This window comes from Typopeltis vanoorti, chromosome 12 (genome assembly GCF_054136105.1).
Source record: "Typopeltis vanoorti isolate ZY-2024b chromosome 12, IOZ_Tvanoo_1.0, whole genome shotgun sequence".
In the NCBI taxonomy this organism is placed as follows: domain Eukaryota; kingdom Metazoa; phylum Arthropoda; class Arachnida; order Uropygi; family Thelyphonidae; genus Typopeltis; species Typopeltis vanoorti.
This window is the reverse complement of record NC_143560.1, coordinates 43103683-43116398: the sequence shown is the minus strand read 5'-3', so window position 1 is coordinate 43116398 and position 12716 is coordinate 43103683. Positions and strand designations below refer to the sequence as shown.

At 35.5% G+C, this 12716-nt stretch overlaps 1 protein-coding gene across 3 annotated transcripts in view; it reads right to left on the bottom strand.

Moving 5' to 3' along the window:
* LOC150100738 (beta-galactosidase-like) overlaps positions 1-12716 on the bottom strand; it is a 381618-nt gene that overhangs the window by 279462 nt on the left and 89440 nt on the right. For 2 of the 3 annotated variants that reach the window (XM_090401983.1, XM_090401982.1), the window contains exon 3: positions 5226-5338. In XM_090401983.1, the coding sequence (XP_090258109.1) occupies positions 5226-5294 (69 nt within the window). In that variant the 5' untranslated portion in view covers positions 5295-5338. Of the gene's footprint in view, positions 1-5223; positions 5339-12716 lie in introns of those variants that run through there. The other variant, XM_090401984.1, reaches the window with a different exon arrangement.

Here is a 12716-nt window from a genome sequence, read left to right as displayed (position 1 = left end):
AAGCCATCAAAGGCTTGAAATGTGGAAAGACAGCTGGAGTAGATGATATCTGACCAGAAATGCTGAAGTATGGAGGTATAAAAGTCTTATAGTGGTTGCACTGCACAGTTCAGAAGGCCCGGACAGAAGGCGAATTCCCAAGGGTTGGAGTAGAGCTCTCATAGTATCCATATATAAAAAGGGAAATAAAGCTGATATGAGAATTACAGTGGTATTTCCCTAATGAGTGTTCCTGGTAAGATTTATACAAGTATACTTGAGAAATCATTGAAAAGAATTGTGGAAGAAAAGCTTGGTGAAGAACAAGCTGGATTCAGGCCAAATAGATTCTGTCAGAATCAGATTTTTACTTTATGAGAAATAGTTGAGAAATCATGGGAATATAACAAAGATCTATTTAAATTATACATATTTTTGGTCGTAAAATGTTAAAAAATATAAGACTTATTGTTAAACTGACCATAGATTTTTAATTTGTACATATGTTCGTACAATATTGCCTACTGGTTTCGCTAGTAACTGACTAGCTTTCTCAAGGCTTGCACAGTACAAAAAAAAATTGATAAATGCAAAAAAGGTTTAAGAATACAAAAAATGTTAGTACCTGTTAGGTAGCTAAGGTAACACATTCGCGTGACATGTCTGTATGAATTGTGACTTTCTACTCAGAATCATGAACACGCGTTACATGCAAACGCGTAATATGATTATTCACGTACTGTAGTTCTGTTGAACTGAGGAAATTAATTAGATTTTTCTAAGTATCGTTCAGTATGGCCCCTTGATTTCTGCTTAGGTTGCTGCCTGTACGTAGCACTACTGCTGCGTCTTTAAATAATCAATGTCTGTAATCTTCATCTACGTAGGGCATAGAGCTGTTGTTCCAGTCTATAGTGTGGTTCGAAGTTGAAAAGTGATGTGCTAACCCGGAGGTGATCATTCTGTTGTGATTTACATGGCCAACATGTTCTTTCTATCTTATTTCCAGGCTTCTTGAAGTTTGTCCAATGAGGAAAGATGTTGGGTTTGTCCAATGTAGGAAAGACGTTGGGTTTGTCAACAAAGTGCTGAGAATTTTTTATGTAGGATTCTGTTTGTCTAATTTTTCCCTTAAGTAAGTTCGCTAGGTGCTTAGCCAATAGGTAAGTGGGGGAAGACCTGCCATCCACAATCGGACGAAGTGGCACTGGAAAAAATTAGACAAATAGAATCCTACATAAAAAATTCTCAACACTTAGTTGACAAACTCAAAAACGTGAAGATAACAACACAAACAGACATAATCGCCAGTCTAGATGTAGTATCCTTATTCACGAATGTACCAGTAGAAGAAGTCATGAACATTATCAAAGATGTCTTTCCTGCTGATATTACAAAGATGTTCAAGCATTACCTACAATCAAATTTCTTCAAAATTAACAACAAGGTATACAAACAATTAGAAGGCCTAGCCATGGGAAGCCCTCTGTCACCACCATGTGCAGACCTTTTCATGGAGAAATTTGAAAATGAAATCTTCACCAACATTACTCCTAAACCTTCAATATGGTGGAGATATGTAGATGATATCTTCATCATATGGCAGGACAACATGGAAAACCTACATATGTTTATCAATTGAATCAACTCACTCCACAATAAAATCAAATTTACTCTAGAAGTAGAAAACAACAAACAGCTACACTTCCTGGACATACTAGTTAAAAGACAAGGTAACAATTTCAAACTGTCCATTTACAAAAAAAACCTCCGGACACTGGACGATATCTACATTACTCTTCAAACCATCATAGGTCACATAAACTGAGCATCATCCACATGTTGAGAAATCGAGCCAGAAACTTTATCGCCAATGATGAAGAAGTTCAAACAGAACTATCCCAAATCACTATAACACTATCACAAAATCGTTATCGTTGAAACATCATCAACCAATTTCTATACAGAGATAACCAATGAAGAAAGAACAGTCTCCCAGCAAATTTCAACAGCAGTCATACCCTTTATGGGTTCAATTTAATTTTTGTTCAAAAATTTAGACATCATGACTGGTTTTGATATTGCTTTTCTGTTTACTAATGTGTTGCTAACACATTAGTATATACATCTAGGAAGGAAGTAGGACTTGATGTAATCAAGTCCTACTTCCTCTCTAGATATATAATAATTTATTATTAAACCTCATCTGTGCAATTTAAATATGAACTTGTTGGCAACCTATGGAAGACCTTTGAAAAATCTAAATATATTAATGTATATGAATCCTCACCTTGTCTAGTTCATCTGTTACCCTATCGTAATATATGGTATGGTGCAAAAAAAAAAAAGTATCGAACTTCAACATCCCATTTACTCCATAACGTATATCACTGTAGTTATTCATTACTTTTTTAAGTTAAGGGATATTACATCCCATATTGTTTCATAGCCGAGAAAATGGGATGTAATATCCCTTAACTTAAATAAGTTCATGTCGCCAATTTGAAGCCTTTGACTCTTCATATAATTAATTAATTCATTACTTTTTTTTTTTTTGCACCAAAACACAACTCTTCCTTTATAAATCCATGCCAACACACTCACAACAAATCCTGCTGTTATCAACCCAATCCTAGATTCTAACCACTCGCCAACGTCTCTAACACTTTAACCACTTAACTCCATACACCGCAACCAGACTATAATTTGAGGACTTAGTCCTATCACTTTTTTCTGTAGTGGAACAATTTTCTCCATCATTTCCAATCATAAGGCTCTTGTTAAACAAGCATCTCAACTTCAACAGTGAATTTATATGGAGCATTACTTTAAAATAAGGGCTGATATTTCTGAAGTCATATTAACTAATTAACATTGCTTACTTACTAATTTCTCACATCCTACTTACTCAGTACTAGCCCATGTACCATTTAATTCTCACTCATTAGCATGAAATTATCTTACTCACTAGCATGAAATGTCTTAAACTTGCTAGCAGTGGCTATCAGTCTGCTATTTTTTCAACTAATAAACAATCCATATTCATTCTTTCTTACTTTTACTGGCATACCAGACAGTACTCCATGAGATTTGTATTTTTCTTAGACTGATTGATAAGAGCTGCTCATGCTGTACTCTTTGTTTTCTATGTAGTGTCATCTTTTTAGCCTTCTCTTCATACTCTTCATGTACCAGATTAGTGCTTCCTTTATAATGTCTCTAATGCCTTCTGTTTCTTCCAGATTGTATACTTAATCTCATCGTTCATCCATTATACATCTGCCCTACTCCTCTGACTTTTGGAATAAATTCAGGCCTCACTGTTGTCAAATATTCCTTGACCACCTAGCAGCATTGATTTCCTTTTCACCTAATTCCTTATCACATTCTCTTATTTAATGCTATCTCCTGAGCTTTCCATAATCAGCTGCCTTGTAGTTCCACATATATCTTTTCCTCACAACCTGCCTTCATATCAGTGGACATTGACTAAGTTATTACTCTTATTAATGTTCATCAAGATTTGACACTTTTCTCACAATAACATTCTCTGTACTTTCTGTTGCATTCTAAGACAGCAGTCATTCAGAAACCCAAAAAAATTAATTCTCCTTGCTCCTAAATGCATTCTCTTCATTTTATGATGTATTTTCATAATCAAAATCACCATAACCATCCATAATGATAATCCCCCTGTTTCAAACCAATTTGCCTATAAATTTCCTTGTTATTATCATCCACACTACCAGGCCGATAGCTGATATCACTAAATATGTAATCCTGATTACCTCAATCCTTTCCCTTGTTCATAACTTATCTTGTTTTATCCAGATCAAACTGATTCCCATGCAATGCCAGTCATCTCTCTTTTCTCTTCTTCCTCCTACTCTATTCATCTTACATAGCCATTTTCTCATTCTCATCTCTCTCTCTCTCATCATACATGAGCAGCATACCAACATAATTTGCAACACAATGTTATCATTCACTCTCCTCAATTATTTTGGAATATTATTATTATTATTATTCGTGACACCTCCAATATATATTTGGAATAAATGGTCAACCAAACCATATACAACCACTGCTAACTTCCTTGTTCATTTATTCTATGTATCCAAAGCTTCAATCACCCTGTTATCCTTACATCTGGAAAGTGTACCATATGCATCTTCTCATTTACCATACTTTTCATAATGGAATTCATATACAATGCCATTTTTGAATAATTTATCTTTTCTTCTATCTTTCACCTAATAATCTTACTCCTTTCTATTTGCATGCATCAATCATCTTATCATATCCTGCATACATTTCATATAATTTCTCAACTTTCCCAATGCTTTTTTCAACTTTTGCATCCCATACTCTCATATACATTCCCTTGTGAAGTTATTATTATGATTAATTTTTATATATTACAGTGATACAACTAGGCACTGAATTAGTGGATGGTAAATAGTCAGGGATGTTAAATAAGGTGTTTTTCATTTCATTCTAGTGAAGAATATCTGGAATCCTTTTTTTTTTTTTTTTGCTTCCCATATGCAAAGTGAGTATTCCAATGCAATGCATAGTTATATGTATGTATGTATATATATATCAGTGGCGCATTCAGGATTTAATCTTGGGGGGGGGGGGAGTTGAGTAAACAATTTGAGAATATGCAATACGACCTATGACTGAGCATCTGCAATGATCACTAATTCATAAGTAGTATAGAAATAGAAGACATGACACAACATAAATAAAAAACATGAATTTTAATTAGGAAAACATTTTTGGAAAATTTTCTAGTGTTTTTTTCCTTTTTCTTTTGGAGTGGGCCAGGGCCCCTTGGCCCCCTCCCTGGGTGCACCACTCATATATATCAAATCATATCATCTATCACCTATACCTTTGTTATGTGTTGTGTTGTGTTAGCCTCAAAGGCCTTTCAAAACCAAGTAAGTAACCTGGCTGTCTTAACTACATAGTTTGCTATGTCTGTTGCATGTGATGAAACCAGATTCTGCCTCTGTATAAAACTGCCTAACTCCTCACCCTCGATTTAGAAGTTCTTACAGTATAAAGGTTCTTCACATGCTAGGTAGGATTTTAATCCAGGTCTTTCTTTCCACCCATAGGGTTCTGCTGCTACCAAGTGAGTTACAGGAACATACATGCATACATCAATGCAGCGATACTAGTTACCATTATAATATATATATAATAATCAAAATAAAGTTTTTCTTAATATACTATACCATTGAGGAAAAATAAATAGCAAGCAATAATGCCTGTATTAATATAAATTTCAGGTTCCTGGCTGACATGTTCAACTTAAATACTTCCACACAATGTACAACATATGTTATTTCTTCCTGCAGCAAAAAAAAAAAAAGATAAGAATATTAAATAAGTGAAAAAATTAACACAATAAAAATATATTTCCATTCAAAATACTTCATATATTTAAACAAAATCATTTCTGTTCATTAGAAAACAAAAAAAAAATTCATCATTTTTCTTTTTTGTGAGTGAATTTCCTAATCGTGTGTGACCCAAGTGGAGTTTTCCCAAGCAACATAAACTGTGCAGAGTAACATTTTTTGTTGTTATTGTCGTTGTTGTTGTTTGTTTGTTTGTTTTGGTCTGCATAATTTGTAAGGTTCATGAAAATTGAAAGCAAATGCATGAAAATGATTTCAAACATTATTTTTCAATAATTGTACATTAATCCAAACAAGCATGTAATTTTTTATAATATTACAGATTTTGGAAAGGCTCTTGCCATTTGGTTGTTCATAAATGCCTGAGACATTTAATAAATGGAGCAATTATAAAATCAAATTATAAAGACAACTGTCCATAAAATAACATTTTAAGTACAAGATATGTTGACAACAATTCTTCAATTAAGCTTTTTTTTTTTTTTTTTTACAATCATCATTATGTATCATCTCCGTGCAGGAGGTTGACTACCATGATGTGATTAATAGTTGACTATGGGGCATAAGAATATTGTGGTGAGGACCTATTTCTTTCACATTGTAAGTATTCATGGCTGTAAACCTGTATGTGTCACAGGGCCGGTTTTCCTGTTCTGAGGGACGAAACCTCCATATGAGACCGGCTAACTCACCTTTAGTCGAAAGAGACGACATAAAAGTTCCTTGTACTATGGATGGGAATTGAGCCCAGATCTTTCCAACCAAAGGACCTCATCTATACTAACAGAGCTACAGAGACTCTATTTTTTTTTTAAACATTATTTGACATTTATTTATTTTAGAAATTATGGACTTTACAACCATGTTTAAATAACTATTTTAATTTCCCGACATTTCGACTTTCATATTAAGGTCATCATCTGGAGTATATACAAATATACAAGGACAAGCTGAGTTACTTCTTGTGTAGAGGCTTAAGTGCTGTGAGGACATTATGTTGGAGGTTTAATGGATTTTTTTCAACACTCAGAAAGAATTAAATTAGAATTTAATACTCCTATATTTCGTCCTAGTCACTAGGACATCTATGGGGATTACAAAAACAATTAATGTAACATGCATACAAAAACTTACAATACTAAACCCAACCACGTGGGTGACACTAAAGTCCTATCTAGGTGGAGCGCCCTCTAAGGGCAGTAGTAGTAGGTGGCCTGGAATGTAAGGTGGGACCTCTGGTGATGAGTGTTTCCCAAATCTTCAGAAGCTTAATGCAACCGTATTTGTTAAGATTTGGTTGGTTTCTAAGAGCTGCTGCTGCTGCTTCTAAGAAAAGTCTCTCTTTCTTGAATTTGCTGTGGTGGAGCATGGTGGTTTTCTTCCATGATACTCTGTGGGTGGTGTCCAAAACATGGTCAGCCAAGCCTGAATGGCCATAGTTGTGTTTAATGATGTACAACTTGTGTTCCTCCAGGCGGACGGATGCTGATCTGCCTGTCTGTCCAAAGTACGCAAGCTTACAGGAACAGGGTACTTTGTAAACAATTGTTCTTTTCCTTTTCCATTATGGTATGTAGATATGTTTCCATAAGATATGTAGATGATGTGTTCTCCATTTGGCCTCATGGCCCAGACACGTTAGACTCCTTCCTCGGTCATCTCAATAGCCTACATCCAAGAATCCAGTTTACTATGGAAAAGGAAAAGAACAATTGTTTACCCTTCCTAGACACCTTAGTCACGCGCCTGCCCAATGATACACTTGCCTTCACTGTATACAGAAAACCCACACACACAGGCAGATACATTCACAAACTCTCCCACCACCACCCCTCACAACAATATGGCATCATTAAAACCCTTACCAAGAGAGCCCACAATCTTTGTTCCAGTGAAACCGCCCTCACTACTGAGCTTAACCACATACACAGAACTTTCCTCTCCAATGGCTACAGTGAACACAGTATCAAAAAAATAATCAATTCCTCCCCCATTCCCCGTCCCTCTCGTCAACAAGAATTTAAAAATGCCATCACCATATCCTACATCCGAGGCACTTCGGAAAAAATAGCCAAGATACTAAAAAAGTATAACCTACACACAGCATATAAGCCCTACTGCAAACTTGCTACCCTTATCCGTTCTATGAAAGATCAGCTCCCCCCTCTCTCTCTGCCTGGAGTTTACAAAGTACCCTGTTCCTGTAAGCTTGCATACTTTGGACAGACAGGCAGATCAGCATCCATCCGCCTGGAGGAACACAAGTCGTACATCGTTAAACACAACTATTGCCATTCAGGCTTGGCTGACCATGTTTTGGACACCACCCACAGAGTATCATGGAAGAAAACCACCATGCTCCACCACAGCAAATTCAAGAAAGAGAGACTTTTCTTAGAAGCAGCAGCAGCTCTCAGAAACCAACCAAATCTTAACAAATACGGTTGCATTAAGCTTCCGAAGATTTGGGAAACACTCATCACCAGAGGTCCCACCTTACATTCCAGGCCACCTACTACCGCCCTTAGAGGGCGCTCCACCTAGATAGGAGTTTAGTGTCACCCACGTGGTTGGGCTTAGTATTGTAAGTTTTTGTAATCCCCGTAGATGTCCTAGTGACTAGGACGAAATATAGGAGTATTAAATTCTAATTTAATTCTTTCTGAGTGTTGTAAAAAATCCATTAAACCTCCAACATAAAGCTGAGTTACATTTCTCACAGTAAGCTAAAGAAAAGAAACAATGATTTGATTATTGGTTATTCTACTGGCATGATCTCTAGTGAAAAAAAAAAAAAATACAGATAAAATTACAAATTAATTAATTATTTAGAAACTACATCAAAGCTAAATTCTATTTAAGATAACATGAGAGAAACATTCTTTCTTATAAATAGTTTTCTTACAGTAACAATGATGTCCTATTTGTAACATTACAATCGTTATATTAGATTTAGGATTCTGGATTATCTACAGTCCTGTTTATAGTTAACTCTTAGGGAGAAAGGTTTCGTGGGTAAAATATGTGCCTTCCATATAAGTTTCAGTTAGGAAATAGTGTGTAGACATATTACTATTATAATAACAAAATTAGCTCATGTAAAATATTCTTTATTCGTAGAATTTTCACCTGAGTATCACAGGCATCATTAGTACAGGTACAAAGGCTAATTAAACAATAACAGTAATATTCACAAAGAGCCATCTAAGTAGCTAAGATTAAATTTCCTAAATTTATTTTTAAAAAAAAAAGTTTATTTATTTTTTATTTTATATGTGTGTGTGTGTGTGTGCGCGCGCAATTACAAGTTAGGAAAGATTTGCTGATTTATAGAGTACTATCTCCCACAAGGGGGGGGGGAAGACGTAGACCATCGGATCTGTTTAGGTTAGGGGAGTGAAATAACATTTCACATGTTTCCTTGTAATGCCGTTCCATTAGGAACCGACTTTTGTGAATGACTTTTGTCTTGTTCCACTGAACTCAATGTCTAGTGTTGATGGCATGCTCCACAAGTCCAGACTGTTCAGGTTCAAGGTACTGGATATACGACTTGTGTTCTTCTAACTGGATCAGAGCAGATCTTCCTGTTTGTCCGAAATATGATAACCTACAAGAGCAAGGAATCAGTAGACACCTGGATAGTTGAGATGTGGGAGCTTGTCCTTTGGAAACATGAGGAATATGGAGATTTTTCTGACGGGTCGAAAGGCCACACAAATATTTAGCTATGCGTTTGCTAATGCCATGCACATAGGGGATAGGTATATGTGTAGGTTCTTCTGTATTTGAAGAGGATGCTGAAGCACGACTACTTAAAACTCTTTTTATGAAGGAATTCTTATAACCATTCGATATGAAGGAGGAATTAATATATTGTAATTCTTTTTGTAATAGTTCTTCTGAAGAACAAAAGGAGTGAGCTCTATGAACCAGTGTTTTTATAGTACCTGCCTTTTGACTGGGATGGTGATGTGATTCAGCATGGATGTACTGGCCTATATGAGTCTTCTTCCTATAGACTGTGAATTGTAGGTTACCATCTTGTTGGCAAAGAATTAAGAGGTCTAGAAAGGCTTAACTGTTTATTTACTTCTACTGTATCCTTGGATGAAGTGCATTTATTTTTGAGAGAAACTGTTGTAATTCTTCCGAAATGCCCTTCCATATGGCAAAAATGTCGTCCACATATCTGAACCAAAGGTTAGGTCTGGGTGTAAAGTTTGTCAAAGATATGTTGTTCGAATGCCAACTACTTCATGGAGCACTTTGACTGCCAGAAGGAAGATATGTGACAAGTGTATCTAGAAACGGAAGTGTGTTCTGTTTTTCAATCTCAATTCTGAACTATACGCATCTGTGTTGTTTGTTTAGGTGGCTAAGGAAAGTGTCTAGTGTCTGGCGGCCATGGGGCAAGATTGCGAAAACATCATCCACGTATCTAACCCAGACTTTGGGTTTGGTTTCAAAGGAGGGGAATCTAGAGCATGCTGCTCAAAATGTTCCATATAAAAGTTAGCAATGGGGGTGGGATAATGGCAAGCCCATGGGTGTGCCTTCTTTTTTGTAGGTAGAAAGCGTTTTGCCATACAAAATAACCGGAACATAATACATGTGCAAAGAGCGCCGTGATAACTGGAGGGAATTTGTTTCGTAAAAGAAGTATTATGTCACTGATTGGGACATTCGTAAAGAGAGCAGAGACATCAAAACTGATATATCATGTTTTTCTACTGTACTATCTTTGATTATGTTTATGAAGTGCTGTGTGTTTCTGATATAGGAGGGGGGGGGAATGACCTACCAACTCCTTCAGTGTTGCCGCTAATTTCTTGGGTAGGTGATATAGTATGCCCACAGATTCGAGACTCTTCGCCACTTCTGCGCATGTCACAAAAAGGAGAATCCATTCTGATAATTCTGATAATCAATCCATCTTCTGGGATGAGTTGTTTATTATTACACGTTGGAAAATTAACTTCTCTTTTATGATCATTGTAGTTTTTAAAGTGGTAACTATTTTGCTTGTATAACAGTTGGAAAATTTTATCTATAAAGCACGTGATTTCATGTGTTGGGGACCAATTGATTGTGTTTATGAAGTGTTGTGTATTTCTGATATAGGAGGGGGGGGGGGGAATGACCTACCAACTTCTTGAGTGTTGCTGCTAATTTCTTGGCTAGGTGATAATTCAGGCTGTCTATACCATCGACTATCAGCCAGAGTGGTGTGTTTTGTTTGTGTATCTTTGGTAGACCATAAATTCTCAGGGAACGAGCATAGTGCAGAAGCAATTTTTTGACTGTATCTTTCGGCCATGTAGTAAATTGATTTAAGTAGTTTCTCTGTTGTTGTTTTTTTATTCTATTGGTTGGGTTGTAGTTAAGTTGGTATGTACTATTGTCTGAGACTAGCAGATTCATTTTTTCTAAATAAATGGTTTGGTTTAGAATAAAGGTGGCACTTCCTTTATTGGCTCTAGTTATGATGTTCGGATTTGATTTTAATGATTTCACCACTGCTAATTTGTGTTTCATTAAGTTGCTTGTTATTGTTTTCTTATGATTTATATTTAAAATGTTGCCGGTTTCTAAACGTATTTTATCTGCAATGTTATTTGGGATGAATCTTAAGCCTCTTTCAATATTACAAATAAAATCCAGTTTGTTCATTGATCTGGGTGCTATGGCAAAATTTAGACCTTTGCTGAGTAGCGAGAATTGATCTTTGTTTAAGGCGTTGTTGTAACTTCCAAGTTACTTGAATGCAGATATTTGGATTATCCTCGAAAAGATTACGGCAAACCACATCCTTCAAACTAAGAAAGAAAATCTCATATCCAAATTTCATAGACTAAAAGATCGACAAAATCAACGGACATATTCGAATTTCTTCACACTGAACGTTAACAACCAACTAGAAGCAAGAAACAACAGGAGCCACCAATCGCCTGCAGGTAACAGTAATGTAGTTAACCTATCCAACCACTCCTTAAACAAAGATGAACTGTCGCGCTACTCATCAAATTTCTAAATTTTGCCGTAGCACCCAGATCGATGAACAAACTGGATTTTATGTGTAATATTGAAAGAGGCTTAAGTTTCATCCCAAATAACATAGCAGATAAAATACGTCTAAAAATCACCAACATTTTAAATATAAATCATAAGAAAACAATAACAAGCAACTTAACTAAACACAAATTAACAGTGGTGAAATCATTATAATCATATCTGAACATCATGATAACTAGAGCTGATAAAGGAAGTGACACCATTATTCTAAACCGAACCACTTATTTAGAAAAAATGAATCTGCTAGTCTCAGACAATAGTACATACCAACTTGTTAACTATGACCCAACCAATAGAATAAAAAAGAAAACAGAGAAACTACTTAAATCAATTACTACATGGACCGAAGATACAGTCAAAAAATTACTTCCACATGACACTCGTTTCCTGAGAATTTACGGTCTACCAAAGATACACAAAAAAAAAACACACAAAAAAAAAACACAATAGAATAGAAAAGATTACGGCAAACCACATCCTTCAAACTAAGAAAGAAAATCTCATATCCAAATTTCATAGACTAAAAGATCGACAAAATCAACGGACATATTCGAATTTCTTCACACTGAACGTTAACAACCAACTAGAAGCAAGAAACAACAGGAGCCACCAATCGCCTGCAGGTAACAGTAATGTAGTTAACCTATCCAACCACTCCTTAAACAAAGATGAACTGTCGCGCTACTCATCAAATTTCTAAATTTTGCCGTAGCACCCAGATCGATGAACAAACTGGATTTTATGTGTAATATTGAAAGAGGCTTAAGTTTCATCCCAAATAACATAGCAGATAAAATACGTCTAAAAATCACCAACATTTTAAATATAAATCATAAGAAAACAATAACAAGCAACTTAACTAAACACAAATTAACAGTGGTGAAATCATTATAATCATATCTGAACATCATGATAACTAGAGCTGATAAAGGAAGTGACACCATTATTCTAAACCGAACCACTTATTTAGAAAAAATGAATCTGCTAGTCTCAGACAATAGTACATACCAACTTGTTAACTATGACCCAACCAATAGAATAAAAAAGAAAACAGAGAAACTACTTAAATCAATTACTACATGGACCGAAGATACAGTCAAAAAATTACTTCCACATGACACTCGTTTCCTGAGAATTTACGGTCTACCAAAGATACACAAAAAAAAAACACACCGCTCCGACCGATATTCTTCGCCAACATTATTCTAAACCACATTTTTTTCTAAATAA